The following is a 19,764-nucleotide window of genomic DNA, read 5'->3' as shown; positions in this document are numbered from 1 at the left end:
AGAATTCTGGTTACCCTTTCTCGTAGACAAATGAGGAGTAAAAATATACTCTTTTCGATTAAGTTAAACACATTGAGTGGAAAGCAGAAAAGCGAACATTACTTCGTTTTCTCACTGGGCTCCTCCTATCGGCCACCGTAGTGATTAGACCTAACCCACGTGGTCAACCAAAACATCATGGCGGCTGGTTTCAAGTAAGACTGAGACAACTTAATTTAAATAATAATAATAATACTTTGTTATACGTCGTATTCTTATTAAGTAAAAGGTTATGGTTGAACGACATTAAACCTGTTCTTAGTAAAAGTAAAGGTGTAATATTTAACTGCGCATTTTATTCACATCTGTGGAAAGAGGTGTAAAACATAGACTGTAAAAGTAATGAACTGGATGGATATGTAAAAGTAAAACGTTTGCTGAATTATTCATCACATGAAAGAACCAGTCACTTGTTTGTAATCAGGATTTTCTGCCTGTCCTCTGTTCTTTAAAACGATAACATGTTTTATCTGTCAACTTCAAAGTGATGAATTTCCGGTGGATGAAGCAGATTTTTAAAGGCTCATTAATGATCCTGTGATGAATTCATCCTCTATAACTAACAGTGCCTGTCTTCCTCCTTCGCTGGTACACTTTTAGGACTGCTGAGCCTCTGGAGTACCACCGAAGCTTTCTGGTGAGGGATAGTTGACACAGAATGATTATCCTTTCTATTCCTTCTGTCAGTGTCATTATTAGTATGTACTCAAACTAAAATTGAAATGTTTCAGAAAGAGAACTGTCGGCCTGATGGACGGGAGCTGTCAGAATTCAGAACCACAACGCTAAACATAGGTGGGAAAAGGGAATCACCTTTACTACATGAATGATGTGTTGCGTGTTTTTTTTCTTGAGTCCATGTGGGATCATTTTCTCCATGTGCCTGCTCTGTTCAGGATCCATATCCACAGCAGACGGCTCTGCCCTGGTTAAACTTGGAAACACAACTGTCATATGTGGGATAAAAGCGGTAAATGAAACCCTCTGTTTCAATTGATCTGACCCGGGTAAACAAAATGGTATTGACTTCTTGTGTCACCTCATGTGCAGGAGCTGGCAAACCCTACAGTGGAGACACCGGGTAAAGGTTACATTGGTAAGAACAGCAGCCATGTTTCAAATGTGGAGTTAAAGCTAGTGACATTGGATAGTTAATCTCTTTTTTGTTTCTGTTATTGTGTTTACATTATTCTGATCAATTTAGATCAAATAAAATTGTTGAGTGATAATTGTGAAAAAACTTCTCTTCTTTCACTGGTTGTTGAACATTTTTTTACCAGCGTGACTATTTCTTGTTTCTCAGGATGTCTTTTTTATCATGTTTTATTGAATCTTATTTGTTTCCATCATGTAACATGTCATGTTAATTTGTAAGTATCTTAATACTGTTTTAGATGGATTGGCATCAATCGATTACAATACTGTGTATGTGTTTGCATGGACCTAAGGATGGCTGTGAATCTAACTAACTGCACTCCTCTTTCTGTTCTCGTCAGTACCAAATGTGGACCTGCCCCCTCTGTGTTCCTCTCGGTTCCGACCAGGTCCTCCTGGAGAACAAGCTCAGGCTGCCAGTCAGTTCATCGCTGATGTCATCGAAAGGTGCTGCAGACTTCAAACATATTTCTTAGCTTTCCCTTCCAAATCCTGCTCACTCATCTGATGCCTTCTGCTGCTTTGACTAAGATGTTTTGTGCTGATTTTGCAGCTCTGACTTGATACAGACAGAAGACTTGTGCATTGACAGAGGAAAGGTAAATCAAAAATCAAACATTGGTGATTTTTTTTACCTGTTGGGTCATTGGTCCTGATTGCTTCTGCTCGGGTTGCAGCTCTGCTGGGTGCTTTACTGCGACCTGATGTGTCTGGACTACGATGGAAACATGTTGGATGCTTGTATCATCGCCCTGCTGGCTGCTTTAAAGAACAGTATGTGCTAAAGAGACAAACAATTATTTTCATGGCAAAGACATCTTTGTTTTTTTTTTAATCAACATATTGATGTCTGAGGTTTCCTGCTTCCCACAGCACAGCTCCCAGAAGTCACCATCAACTCAGAGACGAGTACGCCAGAGGTGAATTTAGAAAAGAAGCGTGGCCTGCAGATTCAGAAACATCCAGTTGGTTCCTCTTTTTGTGTCTTTGATGAGTAAGTGGAGGATTTTTTTGATAGTATTTGTTATTGTGCTTATAAGTTACATGCGTGGTTTGTAATCCTTACTTGCTTGTCGTGCAGCTCCATCCTGATCGTAGACCCGACGTCTGAAGAGGAGAGTCTGTCCACTGCTCATCTCACTGTGGTGACGGACGAGGAGGATCGACTCTGCACTGTACACAAACCAGGTCAGACACAGTCTCCTCTGTCTCTGTATCTATAGTCTATGGGCATTTCATTTTTTTTTATTGACTACACGAGAGGAAACTGCTTAAGGACTCCAACTTGTCAGAAACACAAGGCTCACGGAGTAAAATGGGATAAGCAAACCAAAATGGCAAAACCACCTTAAACAAGGCAGCTACATCATGTGGAAAGGAATCTTTCCTGTGATTACTTGTCAACTAAAATAAGTCAGGAATAATAAATTCTATTTTATAGACTATAAAAAACTACAGATTCCCAAGAGTGTGCAGTTTACATTTCTAAGACATTTAAAGCAAATGTCTATTTAAAGGTGCACGATGGAGTGTTATAGAGAAATGTGAAAGTTAGGGAAAGTGTACAGATTCTGTGGTATGTTCATAACTCTATATACAAACTGTCCTTCGAGGAAAATGTGGTCCCTGTTACAGTTTGAAGATAAAATACCAGACCAGAAGTTGATGTGGAGGGCCCGCAGCAGTGAAACTGTAACTCTCTCCTGGTAGTCTATAAGCTCTAAACAGTGCAGTTCAGGGACCCATCTGACCCAACTGTTTCCACAAATTTCACTACCACGGTGCACATTTAAGTAATAATTATTTTAAAGATGAAGCTTAGTTCATACCTCTGAAAGTGTGAGATACATTTGTGATCAAACACACCTGAGTTTTTTTTAATTTAAATAAGAAGTTACTTTTGTAAATGATATGAGGCTTTCCTTGAAATGAACCTTGTCAGTATTAATCTAGCATCTATCTTCCTTTGTCTAGTGTGCAGTGAGTTGACAATAGAAACAAGTTTATCTGGGTTACAAATGTAACACTGTCAGTAGATGATCTCCTATAATAGATTGGCATCAGACACAATATAAACTGTAATAACTGAAAACTGTAACTTTGATTATTAAACGTAGCCTCCCCCTTCTGTCTGTTTCAGGAGGGACATCACTGTCAGGAGAGAAACTGCAGGAGTGCATCAGCAGAGCAGCCACGCGACAGAGAGAGATCCAGAAACTCATCGACAAAGTCCTACACAGTGTGAAGACCGCCCAATAAAGAGTCCCAGACAACACTTTTTATCTAAAAGCTGTATTTTCCACTGTCAATATATATTCTTTTTTTTTTTTTAATAACAATAAAACTGCTGACAAAGACTCCTTAAAAAATTATTTCTCAGTGTCCAGAAATGTCTTACACACACTCAGTTGATGTCTCATAAGAATACTCTCATGGCTCCTGACCTCTTGAGAAAGAAATGCCTTTTTTTCAAAATGTGCTGTACAAAAACAGGTACACTGTCTTGCATGTTGATCTCGAGTACTCCGGTCGAGCCCTGTGCCGAGACTGGCTAACAGAAGAAAAACTTCCAACAGTCTGAGAGGTAGAGAGCTGCCCCCCCCCCTAGGCACTGCTTCTGGATCAGATTTTGCATTTTCACATACAACGGTTACGTGGAGGATTTGGTGTCGATGCGCTCAGCTGGGATCCGTGCTTAAAGGGCAGTTTCTCCTGGGGGTTCAACCGAGCAGAGGCAGGAAGGTTGGGCAGCCTCGTGAGGACTCCTCTGAGACTGTGCGTTCATCGTCCTCTCAGTCCACAGGGCCCCTGATGTGAAAAGTCTTCCTGAAGGGGCGTTTTGTAATTACAAAAGCCGGTTTCCTACTAGAACCATCTTTTGTCATCTCAAAAAATATCACTATGGTTCTTTAGGTGTAGGACTCTCTGTTCTAAAAATCCTTGTACTCAAAGTTGGACACAGCCTTGGTTTTCCAAAACCCTCTGGCAACCATTACTACAAATTTGTCAGCTAGAAAAAGACAGAAATGACAAAGGTTTTTTTTTTGTTTGTCTGCAGGCTCCACAGTGAGGCAGACAAAGAGCACAGTATAGATCATATTGTCCTCATGTAGCTGGGGAACACTTTAGTGTGATTTCAGTTTGTCAGGACTTGGGGAGCGGCTGTGGCATGCTCCTCTTCCTCTTACTTCTTGGTTGGCTGACGGTAAGTTGCCGTGGCGCTCCCCCCTGAGGAGCTGCTGCTCCCATAGCCATTTGCTGCTGCTGCATTTGGTGCTGCAAGAATTGCAACTGTCCAATGCAGAGGAAAGATGAGACAGAGAGTCATTTCCAGCAATAAAATACTTTTTTTTGTTGTTGTAAGAATCTAAGAATATCTTTAAGCAACTGTAGCACTGAAAAAAAAAAAAAAAGTAGCAAAACATTGTGACAGGCAGTCTGAATGGAATTTATCTCAGGTTTCCAGAAGGAAGCTTTGTGCCTTTGAATGTCTGTCAGTGTGTTAGTGAAGCTTCACTAAAGCCTGGTCATCATACAGGAGTGCGAAGAAAGTAGAGAGGTTAATGGGTGCAAAGGGGGAGGTGGGGAGGAGGAAGAGAGAGAGAGTTTGGTGGGCGGGTTTGGGGGGGGGGGGTGTGTGTTGGGTAGTGAGGCAGGATACAGTCAAGCAGCACCAGTGGCGTTCTGGAGGCACAAATTGTTGGCTGTGATCCTGACAACAACAGGCATGCAGCTTAGCAACCGTGCTTTCTGCTCGGAGTAAGTCAGCAACTTCAACTGGGCAAAAAAAAAAAGAAACAAAAACGTAGGTTTCATGCTTACAGAATGTCGTCTCTAACCTGACATGATGCAGTCAGCAACATTACAACAGAGTGCGTTTTCCCCAGACAATATTTCAGATCCTTTCCCTGAATGCTTTTTTTTTTTTTTTTTGTAAGAGCATGCCTCCCAGTTCAAGACGCTGTTAGTTGCTGCCATTGGAAGTGCAAGAAGCTCTGTGGGTGTATACGTGTGGGTTTGCTGGGAGTTCTTGGTTTGCTGTGTAAAACATTTTTAAGAAAAAAAAAAAAAAAAAAACACAAGCTGGGCTGAAGAGTGTGAATCCACAACAGAGAAAATAAGAATCTCTGGAGTCTTTTGATGAATGTCAGATCTGAGGTGCTACAGACATAAATCAATTCCAACTACTCCTGACATGTAAAAGAAAGACGATACCCTCAGCTATCGTTGAAGAGTGTTTACAGTAAATACAAACTTAGTCATAGAAGGTCATGGAAAGGTTTTATTACAGATGTTTAAAGCTCATAAAATCCAGCTGTGCTTGCCTTTTACAATCTATTTCACACTAAACTCCTGTACTTGTTAGCTCTTCACTTTAAAATGAGCGCCTGCCCGCCAAATCCCAGCATGGACAGTTGAATGCAGCCTCAGTGTTCTTAAAGCGTGTATGTGCGTGTATAAAGATGTTAAAGTTGCTGTATTACTTGGATCTGTGGCTGGTGCTGCTGCTGAAGCCTTGGTGAAGGCAGCGGGGGCCCAGACCCGTCCAGCCCACAGCCCAACTGGGACAGCACTGAGGGGGGAGGGGAGGAGGAGGGAGACAGGGAGGCCCAGAGGGAGGGAGGAGGGGATGGGAGAGAGCAGAGGAAGCAGGAGAAGGAGAGGGTAAAGCGGAGGAGAGCGAGGTTTGATGAGAGAAGGTCCACATACAGGCAAAATAAGGGGGAAAGGTGTTGATGATATGGGGGGGGGGGAATGCATAACCACACACAAGGAAAGTAAATAGAAAAAGAGTGAACGAGGGGAAATCTCAGAGGAAACATGTGCATGGGCATTTTTAAGGAGATTATGGTCAAGAAGTATGAATGGAGGAGAGGATGAGAAGGACAGGTAACGAAGGAGAAATAGAGCACAACAGGTCGGGGTGGGAAGGGTGGGGTGTGGGACGAAGGGTGGGGGGGTGGGGGAACAAGAGAGGAAAAATAAAAAAGAGCGAATGTAGCAGAGAAGAAGGGGGAGTTGAGTCTCTCCTGTCACGCGTTACAATCTTCATGGCTTGAAGTCAGTTAAACCATCATGTAGTTACAGAATCCTTGTGTACCGTCTTTATGATAATGAACACATCAATCTTATGTTGTTAGTGCCAGTTAATATGGTGTACGGTGTCCATTTGTTTTTGGAAAGAAGTTAGGGGGATGAGCAGAGGGATCTTTGTTTTGAGAAATTGGTGTGTTTTAAATGTGTTCCTGTGTGTGTGTGTGTGTGTGTGTGGGGGTGGGTGGGTGGGGTGTCATACCTGCTGCTTGTGGGGACATGAAGCTTCCTACTCCCAGATTTATGACTGCTGTTTGCTGGTTTCCTAAACTTGGATCTGCGCCCTGTTCCAACTAAAAAAAAAGAGAGTCATTGTTATGTTCAATAATAACTGAAGCTTATTGAAGAAACAACAACAGATCTACAGTCATCGTTTCAAGTCATAGCTGCTGCAAGCTATACTGTATTTCTTTGCTTTTTATTTTTATTCCTCTTTGATTCGCCGCCTGTAAAGCACTTTGGTCAGCTGAAGCTGTTTTTAAATGTGCTAAACAAATAAACGTTGACTTGACTAAAGAGAGACAGTAGTGGTTGAACAACATAGAAAGGAAGTGAAGAACGTGTTGCTGATGGAAACAAAGCAGAAATTCCAGCCTTTGAGCCTCTCAATCACTTGTTGCCGTATGCGCGTGTGTGACTGGCTGTGCTTCTCACCGTCTCCCCCTGCTGCTGAGGGCTGGAAGTGGCCGACTGACTCTGCTGTGGCGAGAACTGGGACAGCTGCTGCTGCTGCAGAGAGTTAAAGATGAGAGGACCAGTGGGGATCTGGAGGGTAAAACACACACACACACACACACACACACACACACACACAATGGGGACCACAAAAGGAGAAAAAAAAGAAGTGTGGAGAATAACAGAGGGAGGACCGGCAGGGGAGAGCAGGATACAGGGAGAGGGAAACAGGAGAATTAACAAGCAGTCAAACAACTCAGGGTAACTAGACCACTATCACGATCTCAGAAAGGAAGGTAAGGGTAGTAAAGGGTTTTTCTTCTACACATACAGTCAGGTGTGTGAGGGAGCTGAGCCGTGCAGTAAATGCACACACAGCTTGTTTTTCCAGGTGTGATAAACAGGTGTAGGATAAGGACAGTTTCTATATCAAACAAAAACAGAGTGCATGCTCCAACAGCCAACTAACCTGCAGTAGATTCAGAGGTCTCAACCCTGCACTGCTGTTCAGGCCAAATGGACTCCCTGCAACACAAATCAAAGTAACATTAAGAGACTTGGGATGGGAACCGGAGGGTATGGACGTTTGTCTGGTAGCCGGAGAGGTGCCAGACCACTTCTCGAGCACTGCCGAGGTGCCCTTGAGCAAGTCACAGCACCCCCACCAGCTCAGGGGGGCACTTCCAGTGGGGGTTTGCGTGATTTCATTATAAAATTAATAATTAATTAATCACACTGATGTCTCAGAAATGTCTCACCTGGCTGTGCTGCTGACTGCATGGTGGGCATTAACCCTCCAGGTGGCAGGATTCCGCTCAGATTAAGGCCTGGACCCAGCATGGGGTTGGAGCCACTCATTAGGGTCTGAGGACTGCTGCACACACAAACACACACACGAGCAAAGTCAAACAAAATTACACCAAATAGCAAGTCACATGTTCAGATCATGGATTATTTTCTTACCAGACAGAGCTAACCACGTTGATGAAATTGAGGCCCGCCGGGTTGGCCATGACCTGCGATGAAGTGGTTCCCGTGGTGATCGACGTTCCCATAGTGGGGAGGGGAATGGTCATGACGGGCAGGGGTTGGCTCAGAGCGAGCTGCTGCTGGGCGAAGGGCGAAGTCAGGAGGGTGGGCTGCGTCTGGCTTTGAACAATGGGAGGATCGGAGAGGGTGGGGGTCACTGACAGAGGGGCAGAGAGGGAGTCAGCGGGATGCGGCGTCGAGCATGGCGTGTTGGTGGGGGTGGATGGCTTGGGGGTTCCTGATCCTGGAGAGGGAAAAGTGGGTCAAAAAGAGACAGACAGGTTTACCAACAGTTTGGTAATATGATTGTAACATGAGAGAACTTCTGACTCACTCTGTCTTTTTAGTGTCAACCATCATTTCGAAGAGGATAGACATGTCCCCTCTGGTTGAATATCTTCAGCCAACTCATCTCTTCAGTTATTCAGAACAGTCAACAATGAAAATGAGCTATGAAGACTTGATCTCCTTTTCTTACAATATGCACTGCAGCTGGTTTGTCAGCAGGCCTAACGCTACACAGAAAAGCGCTCTCTTTAGTTCTGCTCCTTTTTCGTCAAACAATGCCAGATTCATTTTTCATAACTGATCAGAAATACGTTCCAGATATGGGAAACTTTTAAAGGCTTCGGAAAAGCCGATGTAAGATGCTCCATTACGACAGCTGATGAAAGCAAGAAGGCCAGCGGTTAGTCGGCCTCTGCTGTGTACTCACTCTGCGTGGAGCCCATGGGGGACAGGGAGGCAGGTGAGAGCAGGCCCACCTGGCCCAGCTCCAGGGAGTGCTTCCTGTTCAGAGACTGGCTTTTGGCTGGAGGGGGTGTAGGACACTTGAGGAGACCACTGGTGGTTTGTGAACTGTATGGATTACCTGATGGAAACAGAGAGCAGCTGTCATGTAGTATTGAACTGATCCGGAGCCGACCTGGTTAAAAGACAATTTTAAACAGTGTTGCATAGAGAACAATTTTAAGACCTCACAACTCTATACATTCACATTTCAGAACTACATGGCTGTTTTAAGTGGACATTTGAGGGTTGTTGTTGTTTTAAAAAAATAAATAAATCAAGAAATAACAAAAAAAACAAATGCTTTGCCCCAGGGCTTGACGTTTGTATGACCAGATGTGAAGAAGACTCCATCCTTCCACCACCTGACCTCCATGGGCCAATGGCAAAAAACAAAACAACTATGGCACTTTTCATCTGCTAAAGTTAAGAAAACTACAAAGTTTGATGGAGTCCAGAAGTTGCCTTTAAATGTTTGGTTGCACTTCCTCTCCACTGACCTGTGCGTGATTTTCTACAATTACCAGACAACCCCACAAAAAAAATAAAAAGTTATAGGGCCACCATATGTATGTGCTTTTTCTTGACAGAAGTAGCATATGTATGTACCTGAGGAGCTGCTGCCTGTTCCTGAAGGCAGCTTGATGGGAGGGGGTCGATGCTTCACCCCTTTTCCTAAAACAGACGTCTGGACAAGTGGAGAAATACCATCACCCTGCAGAGGTCATTGAAAGTCATTTGTTCTCGTCAACGTGCAACTTAAAACATGATTCAAAAATTCAAACTGCCAATCAAAACAGCACAGTAAACTTTCAACTATGAGGGATCAAACATTAAAAAAAATAACTAAAAGGTTATCACTGTAACAATCGAGATAAATCCTCTTTGTTTCATCAATGCTAAAGTCCCCACACCAAGAGGACATCCCACAAACATGAACTTTTTCTTACCTCGTCTTTGCTGGGCGAGGGCGGCCCCTGCCCCAAGCTGCCTGAGTTATGAGACATCTTGACCTGACACTTCACATCTCTCTCATACACTCCTTTGTACTGAGTGAGAAACCTGTGAAACAGACATGACACAATGTTTATTCTAAAGCTCGTTATCTCTCCTGCAGATCCTCTAAAGCTGAGTTTTTCGAAGGAACTGGCTTCTTTATGAAAGCAAACATGGACACTCACCGGTCTGCGTCTATCTTTGAGCCTATGAGAAAACTGTCAATCAAGACAACAGAGATGAGGATGAGTTTTATAAATTCTACATATAAATTCAATGATGTGCTGGGATTTGTTCTCTCCTTACGGGGGATGTATGAGTTTCAGGTCGTTGCTCTCCTCCTCTGCTTTTGTTTCTTTAGCACAGTAGATCTTTCCATACACACGTGGGTCGCCCATTGACTGGAAGATGGACACCTTGGTCCTCTGGGCTTGGCCGCCCACCTCACACTCAAAGGTGTAGTCATCTACAACTTCCTGTGTTCACAAGGCGGACAAAAACAAAACGGCTGAAATGAGAAACAATTTGAAATACATGTGGAGTAAAGTGTGCAGAAAAAAAGAAAAGTTTAAAGTCGAGTATCAAAAAGATGTGTGTTGAAATATTCCCTTAATTCTGACAGTTAGAAAAGAGTGTTTGAGTCGTGTTTTTCTTCACCAATGAGCTTTATTAACTTTATGAATTATCCTATGTAGTTTCATTATTAATGTTGGCGAGTTGTAAAATTATTTTTTTGCTTTAGTTTTCTGTGATCAGATAAATGTCAAAGATCTTTTTTTTCTGTACTTCTCCACAAATTATAATTTTTTTTTAAAACTTTTTTGCAGCAAGGTGAGAAGAGACGGAAAGGAACACGATTAAATAGTCAAACCCATACGACACCACCAGAACGCGCAGAAAACTGAATCAATGAGATGTGTTTGAAATAAGTGAAAAGATTCAAACTTTGACTGAACTCAGTGACATCGTTTTAACTGCAGTCCAGCATGTCCGTTATTTTTCCATTCCAATAGCAGAAACATGTTTCGAAATAAACAAAACTGTTCCCCATTTCCTGCAGTTTTTTTTTTTTGGATCAATCAAGAAGGAATCTGTTTGCTGTGTTTTCACAACGTGGGAGATGTCTTTTCTGTCATTTCAAATGTTGTTGACAACAAAGCGAAGAGGCAGTTTGGTATTTTTCACAGTGTGAGAGGCCAAGGACATTATTTCCTTATGCATCATATTAATAGCAAAAAGCCATCATTGATCCGTACCCACAGGGGCTTTTATTACGGCTGTCACACTTACCTCAGCAGGCCAGATCACAGTGGTGGGCTGAGAGTCCTCCAGCTGCAGAGATTTCTCAACCACAGCATACTTTTCCACCTAGAGCATCAAACAAACAAATCCATGTGGTTACTTTTCATCTACATTATAACAGCCAGACCATAAGTTTTTAAGTATTTGGGTTGAAGTGTTTCAGTCACAGCTTTACTGCATAGAGCTACTTACATCTATTTCCTTGGGTACACTTAACTGGCAGTTGTTCTGCTTCCACATGTCGACACACTGCAGGAGATGACGAGAGGGGATGTGAGGAACACAAGCTACGGCAGCTGAGACTCATCTTCAGTGTTTAACGTAAACAAATGCAAGTCTAAGTGTTGTTATGTTGACTTCTGTGAAACTAAGCCCCGCCTTTTTATTGACGTCAATCTCTGAACTCGCCCTGCATTTATTCAGACTTCAAAAAAGAGACGGAACTTGAATTGTTTTGAAACAAAAGTTGAACAAAGCAAAGATGGGAAAAAAACTACAAAACTGTAGATTTTAAGTTTATTTTTGCCCGTGTAAAAATGTAGGCTACAGATTGAATTACAAATCAGTAGTTTGATCTTGTTTTGCGAGATGTATGACGTATAATGTAAACAGACATTTTCAATATTTATTTAAAGTTCTCTGGTAACTGTGTTGTACATTCCTTTAGTCTTTATCCTGCTCATCACGCAGATGCTGTGCTCACATTTATGAATGCACATGCATATATAAAGCTCCAGCTGATTGTTTACTTTTTTCCTAAAGCTACTAAACAATGAGGGCTTTACCATCTTTCTCAGACAGATGTTGAAATGACATTTGTTTATGCGTCATGTTCCGTTGAAGACAGCATTCAGGCACTGTGCTGTTTCCTCCGCCATGAGAGTGATGTGTGGTCAAATGTGCTGCCACACCGAGCCGTTATTAGAATTTGGGGTTTTAAAATCGGGACAGGCTTGTATTTGAAGTGTTGAAGTACATACGTTTCCGATCTTTGAGATCTTCAGGTCTATGACAGGAGCAGGTTTCCTCTCCTTCCTCCTCTGCAGGTAGTCGAAGAGTTGTAGCTGTGGTGGAATGGGCAGATGGGAGAGCTCCTGCTGCCTGTTCAAGGAGGCTCGAGAGTGCCTCTTGAAACATCTAGGACACAAGTAACAAGTATGTGTCTTACACGACTTAAAAAGCTTCAGTCTTTTTATTCCTCTACAGATGTTGAAATTACCCCACAATCACCAAGCTGTCATTCCCTCATTTTCAATTACCCACAAGAAAAACACTCAAAGGTGAGGAATAAACTTAAATTACACTGGCGAGTGTGTGAGTGCAGTGCCTACCGTTTCATGGAGCGAGTGTTCATTTTCTGTTTGTTGTAGAGCAGGCGATTGGCCGTGCAGGTCACAGAAATGGAGGGGTCCAGGCACAGAGGTTCAGCTGTGGCCAAAATCAACTGACTCTCCAGCTGTAGTTTGTCGTCCTAAAGCAAGGAACACAAATGTTAGACCCAAAAAAAAAAAAAAAAAAAAAAAGGAACCATTGAGTTTTCACGGAGACAGCAAACAGGACAATTTACCTGTGTCCACTTGTGGTGGTCACTGGTTATGGCATGGACATCACAGATTAGAGTCTGCAGGGTAAAGAATACAGACAGCACGTTAAAGGCCACCTGTCAGTTCATACTTGTCGCTCCATGTCCTCAGAGATACAGTAGTTTAAGAGTAGTTGTACAGGTTTTAAGTCATTTCATTGTTTTATATACCTGCATGGTGGGCCGCAGCAGGATGTGTCTGCTCTGAAAGGTGGGCATCTTTGTATTACCAGACTGCCTGTAGTCTCTCACCTCTACTATTACACAGCCACAGTGGAAGATGTTCACCTAAAACACAAAGTTTAAAATACATTTATGACCAAAAACATGGAAAATATGTCTGCAGCCTTTAAAGATGCTTCACACAACAGGTGCAATGCAGTTACCTCATATTCAAACCAGTCGATATAAAACGTTATACTGATGCATTAAAAATCCACTGAAGATCTGAACGCATTCAGGAGCTGACAGGCAGTGCATCACCTAAGTATATTTTAATAGGTGCATACAAACCTGTGATTTTTCCAACAGATCCACCAGAATAGGAGGCAACTCCTCAGCATCTAGGTACTCCAGCAGTTCTCCTTCTTCATATGGCAGCCGGATGGTTTCTGAATCTAGAATTGCAACACAAACATGTTTAAGATGAGGAATGTGTGGTACACGACACGACTAGATGGCGTTTGGAAAATTGACCTTACTTACCAGATCCATTTTTGCCCCTGAGCATTAAAGAGTAGCCTTCATTCCCAGGGTACAGGTTGACCACCAGACATGAGACGGACTCCTGAGACACCAGCTTCTCCAGTAGATTCACATTTCGTCTTAAATTCTTCACGGGCAACCAAAAGGAAATATAAATAAATAAGAAAGGTATCACGTTGTTCCAACTATGCCAACTCTCTGAAACAAGGACTGTGAATTAAAGCCAACTTTAAGTAACTGACTTGCTTTTCTGAAAGACCATTTGTCACACAACAGCCATTCTTTGGTTTATAAACGTGAGCATAATCACAAAACTAAACAGCAAAAAGGGATTTACAACAAAGCAAGAAAAGGAAAATGAGGAAGAGAATACAGGGGCAAGGGTAAACCAGGGGTGAGCACACAACTTAATACAGCTGCTATACAATGATCTGTCGTCTCCCAAGCTGAATGAGAGATGCTTCTTTGTGCGTGTGCATCTTTCTGACTTGGCTGCAATCCCCTTTTTTCTCTTGTCTTATTAAATCCACCCTCGACTTTCTAAGAATGATCCAAAACGCAGCTGCAAAGATGTTAACTAGGTCAACCTACATAAAAGCCCATCTTTTATTTTTCCTACATCAGCTTACAAAGATGTGTAGGGTTCAATTAGATCCTTGCATTTCTTTATAAAGCCCTGTATGATCAGGCACCGGATTATATTTCTACCCTGCTCCATCCCTTCATCAGCGGTAGATCTCCTTTAGGTCATATGACCCCAGTACACTTGTCGTCCCTTGGTCATGATAATATTTTGTGAATCTTTTTCTTAACTTGATTTCCTTACTTACAATATTTTGAATTAGATATCTTTTTTTTTTTAAGATAATCACTTAATCCTTTTTTTTGCACCGTAGTTAATGAACAGCCAAAAAACAGAAGCTATCTTTGACACTCTGGTCTGAACCCATGAGCTGAACAAAACTATTAAAAAAAACGACACGGTGCCAAACGTTTTAGTTCCTTTCACACAACATCCAGCTACACTTGCACACACACACACTTTGAGAACTGTAGATACAATTGACAGATACTGTCACCCACTTGTTCGATGTCATTATACGCACACACAGTTAGTCATAGTCAAACTAATCTTTCACACTCAGCCCCATCAGATTTGAATGAACACATTTTGTTCCTACATGCCCTTAATTGCAAGGTCATAACAAAGAGTTCCAATGCACAACACAAACCTTTAACTCTGGCTCTTTCTCACATTCCTCCATGTACAGCTCATAGAGCTTCTGATAAAGACTCTTCCTCCCACCTGAAGAAATTCTTCTTTTGGCTGGTCGTTGTCGAGCACTTTCAACAATGTACTGAAAAACAGTAAGGTGCTCCGTGTCAATCAAAGACAAGACCTATCTCTGCACAGTGCATGATGCATATAGTTTATACATGGACACATGTGAGCACAAGCTGTTTGATTACTCTCTTCACGTACAAACAAAAGTGAAACAGCAGCTCTTACCTCAGCTCGATCCAATGCATATTCCAAAACTTGTTGCTGTGTGGAAGAGGAGCCAAATGAAAGACAACAATCGTGTTAATGGGAATTCAAACTTCTGCAGGATTAAGTTCTGTTTGAGATGTCTGGTTAAAGGCACACAACTCGACAGGTCATCTGATTGTAAAGAAACAAATGACCAGCAAGGATATCTCTCTTACCATTGTGGTCCACCGCCAGCTGCAAGGGGAGGGAGGGTAGACGATGCTGTCCTTTCTGCCCCACACTGTCACCTTCCTAGAGTGACCATTCACACCCTGCACAGCCATGCAAACGCAGATTAAATTAAAGACACTATGTGGCTGACATAGAATAAAAACAGGACTGATTTCAAAGAGCCTTACTGGTGCTCAATCCTGTGTCAAAAAAACAAAAACATCTAAGACGACTGATGAGCGAAAACTGTTTAATAATTTCTCCTTTACCCGAAATGTTCCAGGAAAACCAATGAGTGCGCATTATGCACCGGGGTCACAAAAAAACTGGGTAGCAAACGTGAGTTCACTCAGTCCAGAGAGAGGCTAACATGGCTAACGTTAGCATGCTAGCCCGTTTCCTAGTGGCAGAGCTGTAAGTTACGAGCCACGCTGATGACGTTACGTCAACTGAGACACTAGCCAATGAGGCGACATCAATTTCAACGAACAGGGTCGACTTGCCTTCAAGATTGCATAGCGGTCGAACGAAGCTCCGGCGCGAGGAAACGAAATGAAATTGAAATATCAGTGTCTTCATTGAAAAAAAGTCGGAGCAGCAGCCATTTTCTTCCAGTGTGACAACAACAGCTAAACTTCCGGTTGAGGCAAAAAAATAAGGGCGGGGCTAACGTGGCTGCAGACTTAACTGATGTGTGAAGCTGAGAGGTGTTTGTTGTTGTTGTTGTTTTTGTTTTTGTTGTTGTTGTTGTTTTTCAGAGACAATTTGCAGATGTTTGCATTATTCTTAGGTATTTTGCACAACAACTGTTCCATTTTGCAATGGTTTAATTAATTAAAAAAAGTGGGTGATGGCCAATTGTATTAGATGAACATTTTGTTTTATTTCTTAAAATTCTCCTCACATCATATCAGTTCAGTGTCTGATGTTGTTGTAGGGCTTTGCTAAGTCTGCTTACACCTGCCTGTCTGTCTGTCTAGACTATACCAAAACATATACCTTCAAGCGTGCACACTGCAAGTTATTTGCAGAAGATTGGCAGGGAGAGGCTATTTGAAAGCCTGCTTGTGGAAATGTATTAATGAAACATAAAATGAGCTAAAGCAAGATCTAAGAACTGATTTTAAAATCAGAGATTTTGAAGTTCAAGCTTATCGGAAATAAGATGACAAACTGGACAAAACCTTATCATATCAACTCATACATTGAGCAAAAAGGATATAACACATAGGCCTATGGTTATCCCATAATTGTACAGTAGAGGGAGGGGCAGGATAGCAGATTATGGGCTGAATGCCACAGCAGAACAATTCATCAGCACCAGACAGTAAAACTATTTAGTAGACCTATCACTCATTAAATTTTTGTTTTTTTACAAAAAAAAGAAGCAAAATTCATGCCTTTCATGCAGATATTAACATTCAGTTTAGAGGACATCATTTATTATATGTAAAGAATGGAGCAGAATGAAGCAGGTTAAGATGACATGAAAGTCAGAAAACCTTTTTGACCATTTTGACTTTTTATATACCTGTAGAGGTCACTCATTCGTCGCTCACGTTAAACTCTAAAAAATGAGATCACTGAAGTGTTCGGGAGTCCTTTACAATCTGAAGGTACCAAACAAAAAATGTTGCAGACCATATTATGCATAATTAATACTATTTCAACTTTTTTTTTTTTTTTTTTTTTTTAACCATAGAAACATAAAAACAAAGCCTTCTTAGACAGCTAAGAAATATGTTAATTAAAACATTTACTCAAACAAAAAGGAAGAAGATGCTGTTCAAGCACATGGATAAGAGTTTTAAAAAAAAGTTACATAAATGTATTGTTAACTGTTGGTTTATGTATCAGTGAGCAGCTATGTTCTTTTTAATGCTGTCGATTTTGAATAGTGTTCTCTCAACATGAATGTCACACTAAGTAGGTCCTTTATGAGGGCAGAAAGGTTCTGGGTGGGGTTTAGTAAGGACCAGTCCTCACCTGCTACCACACACACACACACACACACACACACATGCATGCATGCACGCATACACGTACACACAACACAGGGCTGTGTTTTGAGCTCATGAAATGTTGCAATGTGTTTACACTAGGTTTGCCAACACATAGATATAATCAGTCATGATGAAGTACCACCACATTATAAACATACATAAAGTTTAAATTAAAGAGATAAAGCACTTGGCAAAACATCAACTCAAGGGAAACAAACCTGAGTCATCTTTGACTTACAGATAACTTGCCAAGTCTTGCATTCCCAGATGTATCCTCAAGGATTTAGCCTTGCACACCTTTTTTTTAACTGCAATCCATCATAATAATTCAGCTTAAAACTGCCTGAAACCTTGAAGGCCCATTTCAAACACTTTGTTCTTTCATTCGACATAGCTCTAACTTCTCTCAGACTTTTATCAAAGATCTTCATTAATTTTCTTTCCCTAAAATCAATGACAAGATTGTTTGCCTGGACTTGCATTTATAGCTTTGATCTTTCTTAATTAATAAGGTATACTTTTTTTATGAATCACTCCAGGATTTATTTATTGGGAGAATTTAAATACAGAAACAATTGCCTTTTTACCATTAATTTACTTTTTTATTATCTATACTTTATTAAAGTCTTAGTCAGTGTTGGAGCTTGACACATGATATGGCTAAAAGCATTGGTAATAGTGATGAATAATTCACTTGAACTGATTCCCATGGTTGTCAAATTAAAATAGTGTAATTTGTAATACTCTTTAATCACAAATTTACTAACCTCATTAAACCAGAGGAAATCCCCAATGACTGGCTCGTCAGAGTCTTTATTCCCCATGCGTTTCAATGAGAACATCCTGAATCCCTCCATAAAAAAATGTGATGAGTTGAGATTGCTCCTCTCTGGCAGACTCAATACTTTAATTCAATTAATTACTTGAACTTGCTGTGTTGTTTTTGTGTCCATGACACCGAGACAAATAGTTAGGTCCCTGCATGGAGGTTATGAAAAGAAAACACCACCATCTCCCTTTATTTCTTCTTTCTCAAAGTCACCAGAAGTTTTCAAAACAGTTTGCTGCTTGTTTGCTTGCATGCTCACAGAGGCGCTGCTTGTCGACAGGCAAGGCTGGCAAATGCTTGGCGCCCCGACCAGTAGGGAGTCCCTGAGTGCTCACAAACTTTAAACCTAAGCAGTGGCCAAAAATGTGCAATAACAGAATAGCAAATCTTCCAAAAGAGACGCCATCTTTCTCTATCTTTTTTTGTAGTATACTTTATTAATCCCTTTATTACACTCTGTTATTTTCTGGCACCACTCCAGCTACCAGAACAACTTTTATGTTGACCTTCTAGTTTGCTTTCATAGCTCATAGATAATCATCAATAGTATTTTCTATCTTATCATAACTGATTAGAAAATTACTTGCAGGAGCTATTATAGACAGCACAAGCAGGAGCCAAACACGAGACAGTGAATTGTTAATTGCTGGAATAGTAGCTCATGTAAAAACCAGGTTTGCAGCTGTTCCATTAATTCACATTTCAGGTTTTGGCAGAGATTATTAAGGCTTCAGTTTTGTGAAGGCAACACAAACACGAGAAGAAGAAAAACATTTTAGATCATTTTTAAAATCTCTTTGGGATCACTTTACTCCCTGCGGAGGATTTCTCTCTTCCAGCAGGCTTACACTTAGACCGCGGAAGTGAAGCATGCCTCACACAGAACCATTCAAACTTGTTGATGTGATAATTGGCACGAGGAGAATATGTGGGTAAAAGTGTCATCATAGTAAAGGAACAGGAAAAATATAGCTGAAAATATCTAACCTGGCATGGTTAGACATGTTCAACAGAAAACAAAGACAGAAAACAATGACAGTAAAATAAACATAGATAAAAGAAACGGCTGCTCTTTTAGCTATTACAGCTCATTAGGCAGTAAATCAGTTAAGTCTGTTGTTTATTTCGTTGCTACAACGGAGATACATCCAAAATTAATAACCACAATAAAACAGATGAAACAAAACAGTGTTTGTTGGTTTGGACAGCGCTATCCATTGCAAACCCTGCACTCCCTCATCCCTTTTAGTCACCCTCCTGATCCTTTTTGCTCTTTCAGGAATACGTCCAACATTGATGTTCACTCTCATCCGTCCAGCAGCCCAACTCTGAGAGTGAGTTAAAACATCTTGGCCAAGGACCTTCTGGAACCCGATCTATGAGGATGACATAGATTACAGTAGGGCCAAAGAGTGCACATAAGGTCACATTATTGAAATGTAGACACAGTCTGTGAGCAAGCTACAATGGAAGCAGGCAGGGCTTAAGGACTTTAATTTAGTTCAAGTTTTCTTCTCTTTCTGCTTTCCATTTCCGAGTGCTCCTATCGTTCTCAAAAATCTGACTGGAAGCCTTGAGATCCTGCTGTACAGGACTGAGAGCCACTTTTGAAAACACAGGCAAAAAACAACAGAAACATAACTTTGTTAAAGGATAAGCAGGTTTATCACAATTTGAAGCTTACTTTTGAGGTTTTTGGGTTTATAAAACACTGTAGCCCCCAAAGTAAAATAAGATATTGGGAGCCAGCGACATTTAGACAAGTCAACCTTTGCACAAGCCTATTTCAAATCCTTCAAATCTCCCTTATTCAAATCCCTAGGCTTTGTCACAACCTCTGTTTGACTAAAACAAGAGTAAAAGA

General features: G+C 41.3%; 2 protein-coding genes across 8 annotated transcripts; one reads left to right on the top strand and one right to left on the bottom strand.

Moving 5' to 3' along the window:
* Positions 1 to 90: 90 nt before the first annotated feature.
* Positions 91 to 3,552, top strand: exosc8 (exosome component 8). 2 transcript variants are annotated; one of them, XM_079356188.1, is made up of 11 exons: positions 91 to 194; positions 640 to 676; positions 771 to 834; positions 936 to 1,009; positions 1,090 to 1,135; positions 1,536 to 1,641; positions 1,748 to 1,793; positions 1,872 to 1,968; positions 2,068 to 2,188; positions 2,276 to 2,382; positions 3,335 to 3,552. In XM_079356188.1, the coding sequence occupies exons 1-11, from the start codon at positions 178 to 180 to the stop codon at positions 3,451 to 3,453; spliced, it is 834 nt and encodes a 277-aa protein (XP_079212314.1). In that variant the 5' UTR covers positions 91 to 177; the 3' UTR covers positions 3,454 to 3,552. The 2 variants fall into 2 exon arrangements, with proteins under 2 accessions (XP_079212314.1, XP_079212315.1); XM_079356189.1 differs by lacking the exon at positions 91 to 194 and adding an exon at positions 244 to 537.
* supt20 (SPT20 homolog, SAGA complex component) lies at positions 3,471 to 15,752 on the bottom strand. Of its 6 annotated transcripts, none has more exons than XM_079356183.1 (24): positions 15,572 to 15,752; positions 15,074 to 15,169; positions 14,877 to 14,912; positions 14,599 to 14,724; positions 13,367 to 13,493; positions 13,175 to 13,278; positions 12,833 to 12,949; positions 12,647 to 12,700; positions 12,411 to 12,550; positions 12,060 to 12,216; positions 11,272 to 11,328; positions 11,068 to 11,145; positions 10,084 to 10,253; positions 9,963 to 9,995; positions 9,732 to 9,843; positions 9,391 to 9,496; positions 8,708 to 8,863; positions 7,927 to 8,236; positions 7,722 to 7,837; positions 7,433 to 7,488; positions 6,943 to 7,053; positions 6,491 to 6,572; positions 5,679 to 5,767; positions 3,471 to 4,485 (listed from the first exon to the last, which is right to left on the bottom strand). In XM_079356183.1, exons 2-24 carry the CDS (start codon positions 15,074 to 15,076, stop codon positions 4,339 to 4,341), a joined length of 2,487 nt encoding a protein of 828 aa, XP_079212309.1. In that variant the 5' UTR covers positions 15,077 to 15,169; positions 15,572 to 15,752; the 3' UTR covers positions 3,471 to 4,338. The 6 variants fall into 6 exon arrangements, with proteins under 6 accessions (XP_079212309.1, XP_079212308.1, XP_079212307.1 ...); XM_079356182.1 differs by having other exon boundaries at positions 6,491 to 6,581; positions 7,722 to 7,834; XM_079356181.1 differs by having other exon boundaries at positions 6,491 to 6,581; positions 15,572 to 15,751.
* Between the last annotated feature and the right edge of the window lie 4,012 nt (positions 15,753 to 19,764).

Source organism: Symphodus melops (genome assembly GCF_947650265.1).
Source record: "Symphodus melops genome assembly, chromosome: 11".
Classification (NCBI taxonomy): Eukaryota; Metazoa; Chordata; class Actinopteri; order Labriformes; family Labridae; genus Symphodus; species Symphodus melops.
The sequence above is the reverse complement of the archived record's forward strand: the minus strand, read 5'-3'. Positions and strand labels throughout refer to the sequence as shown.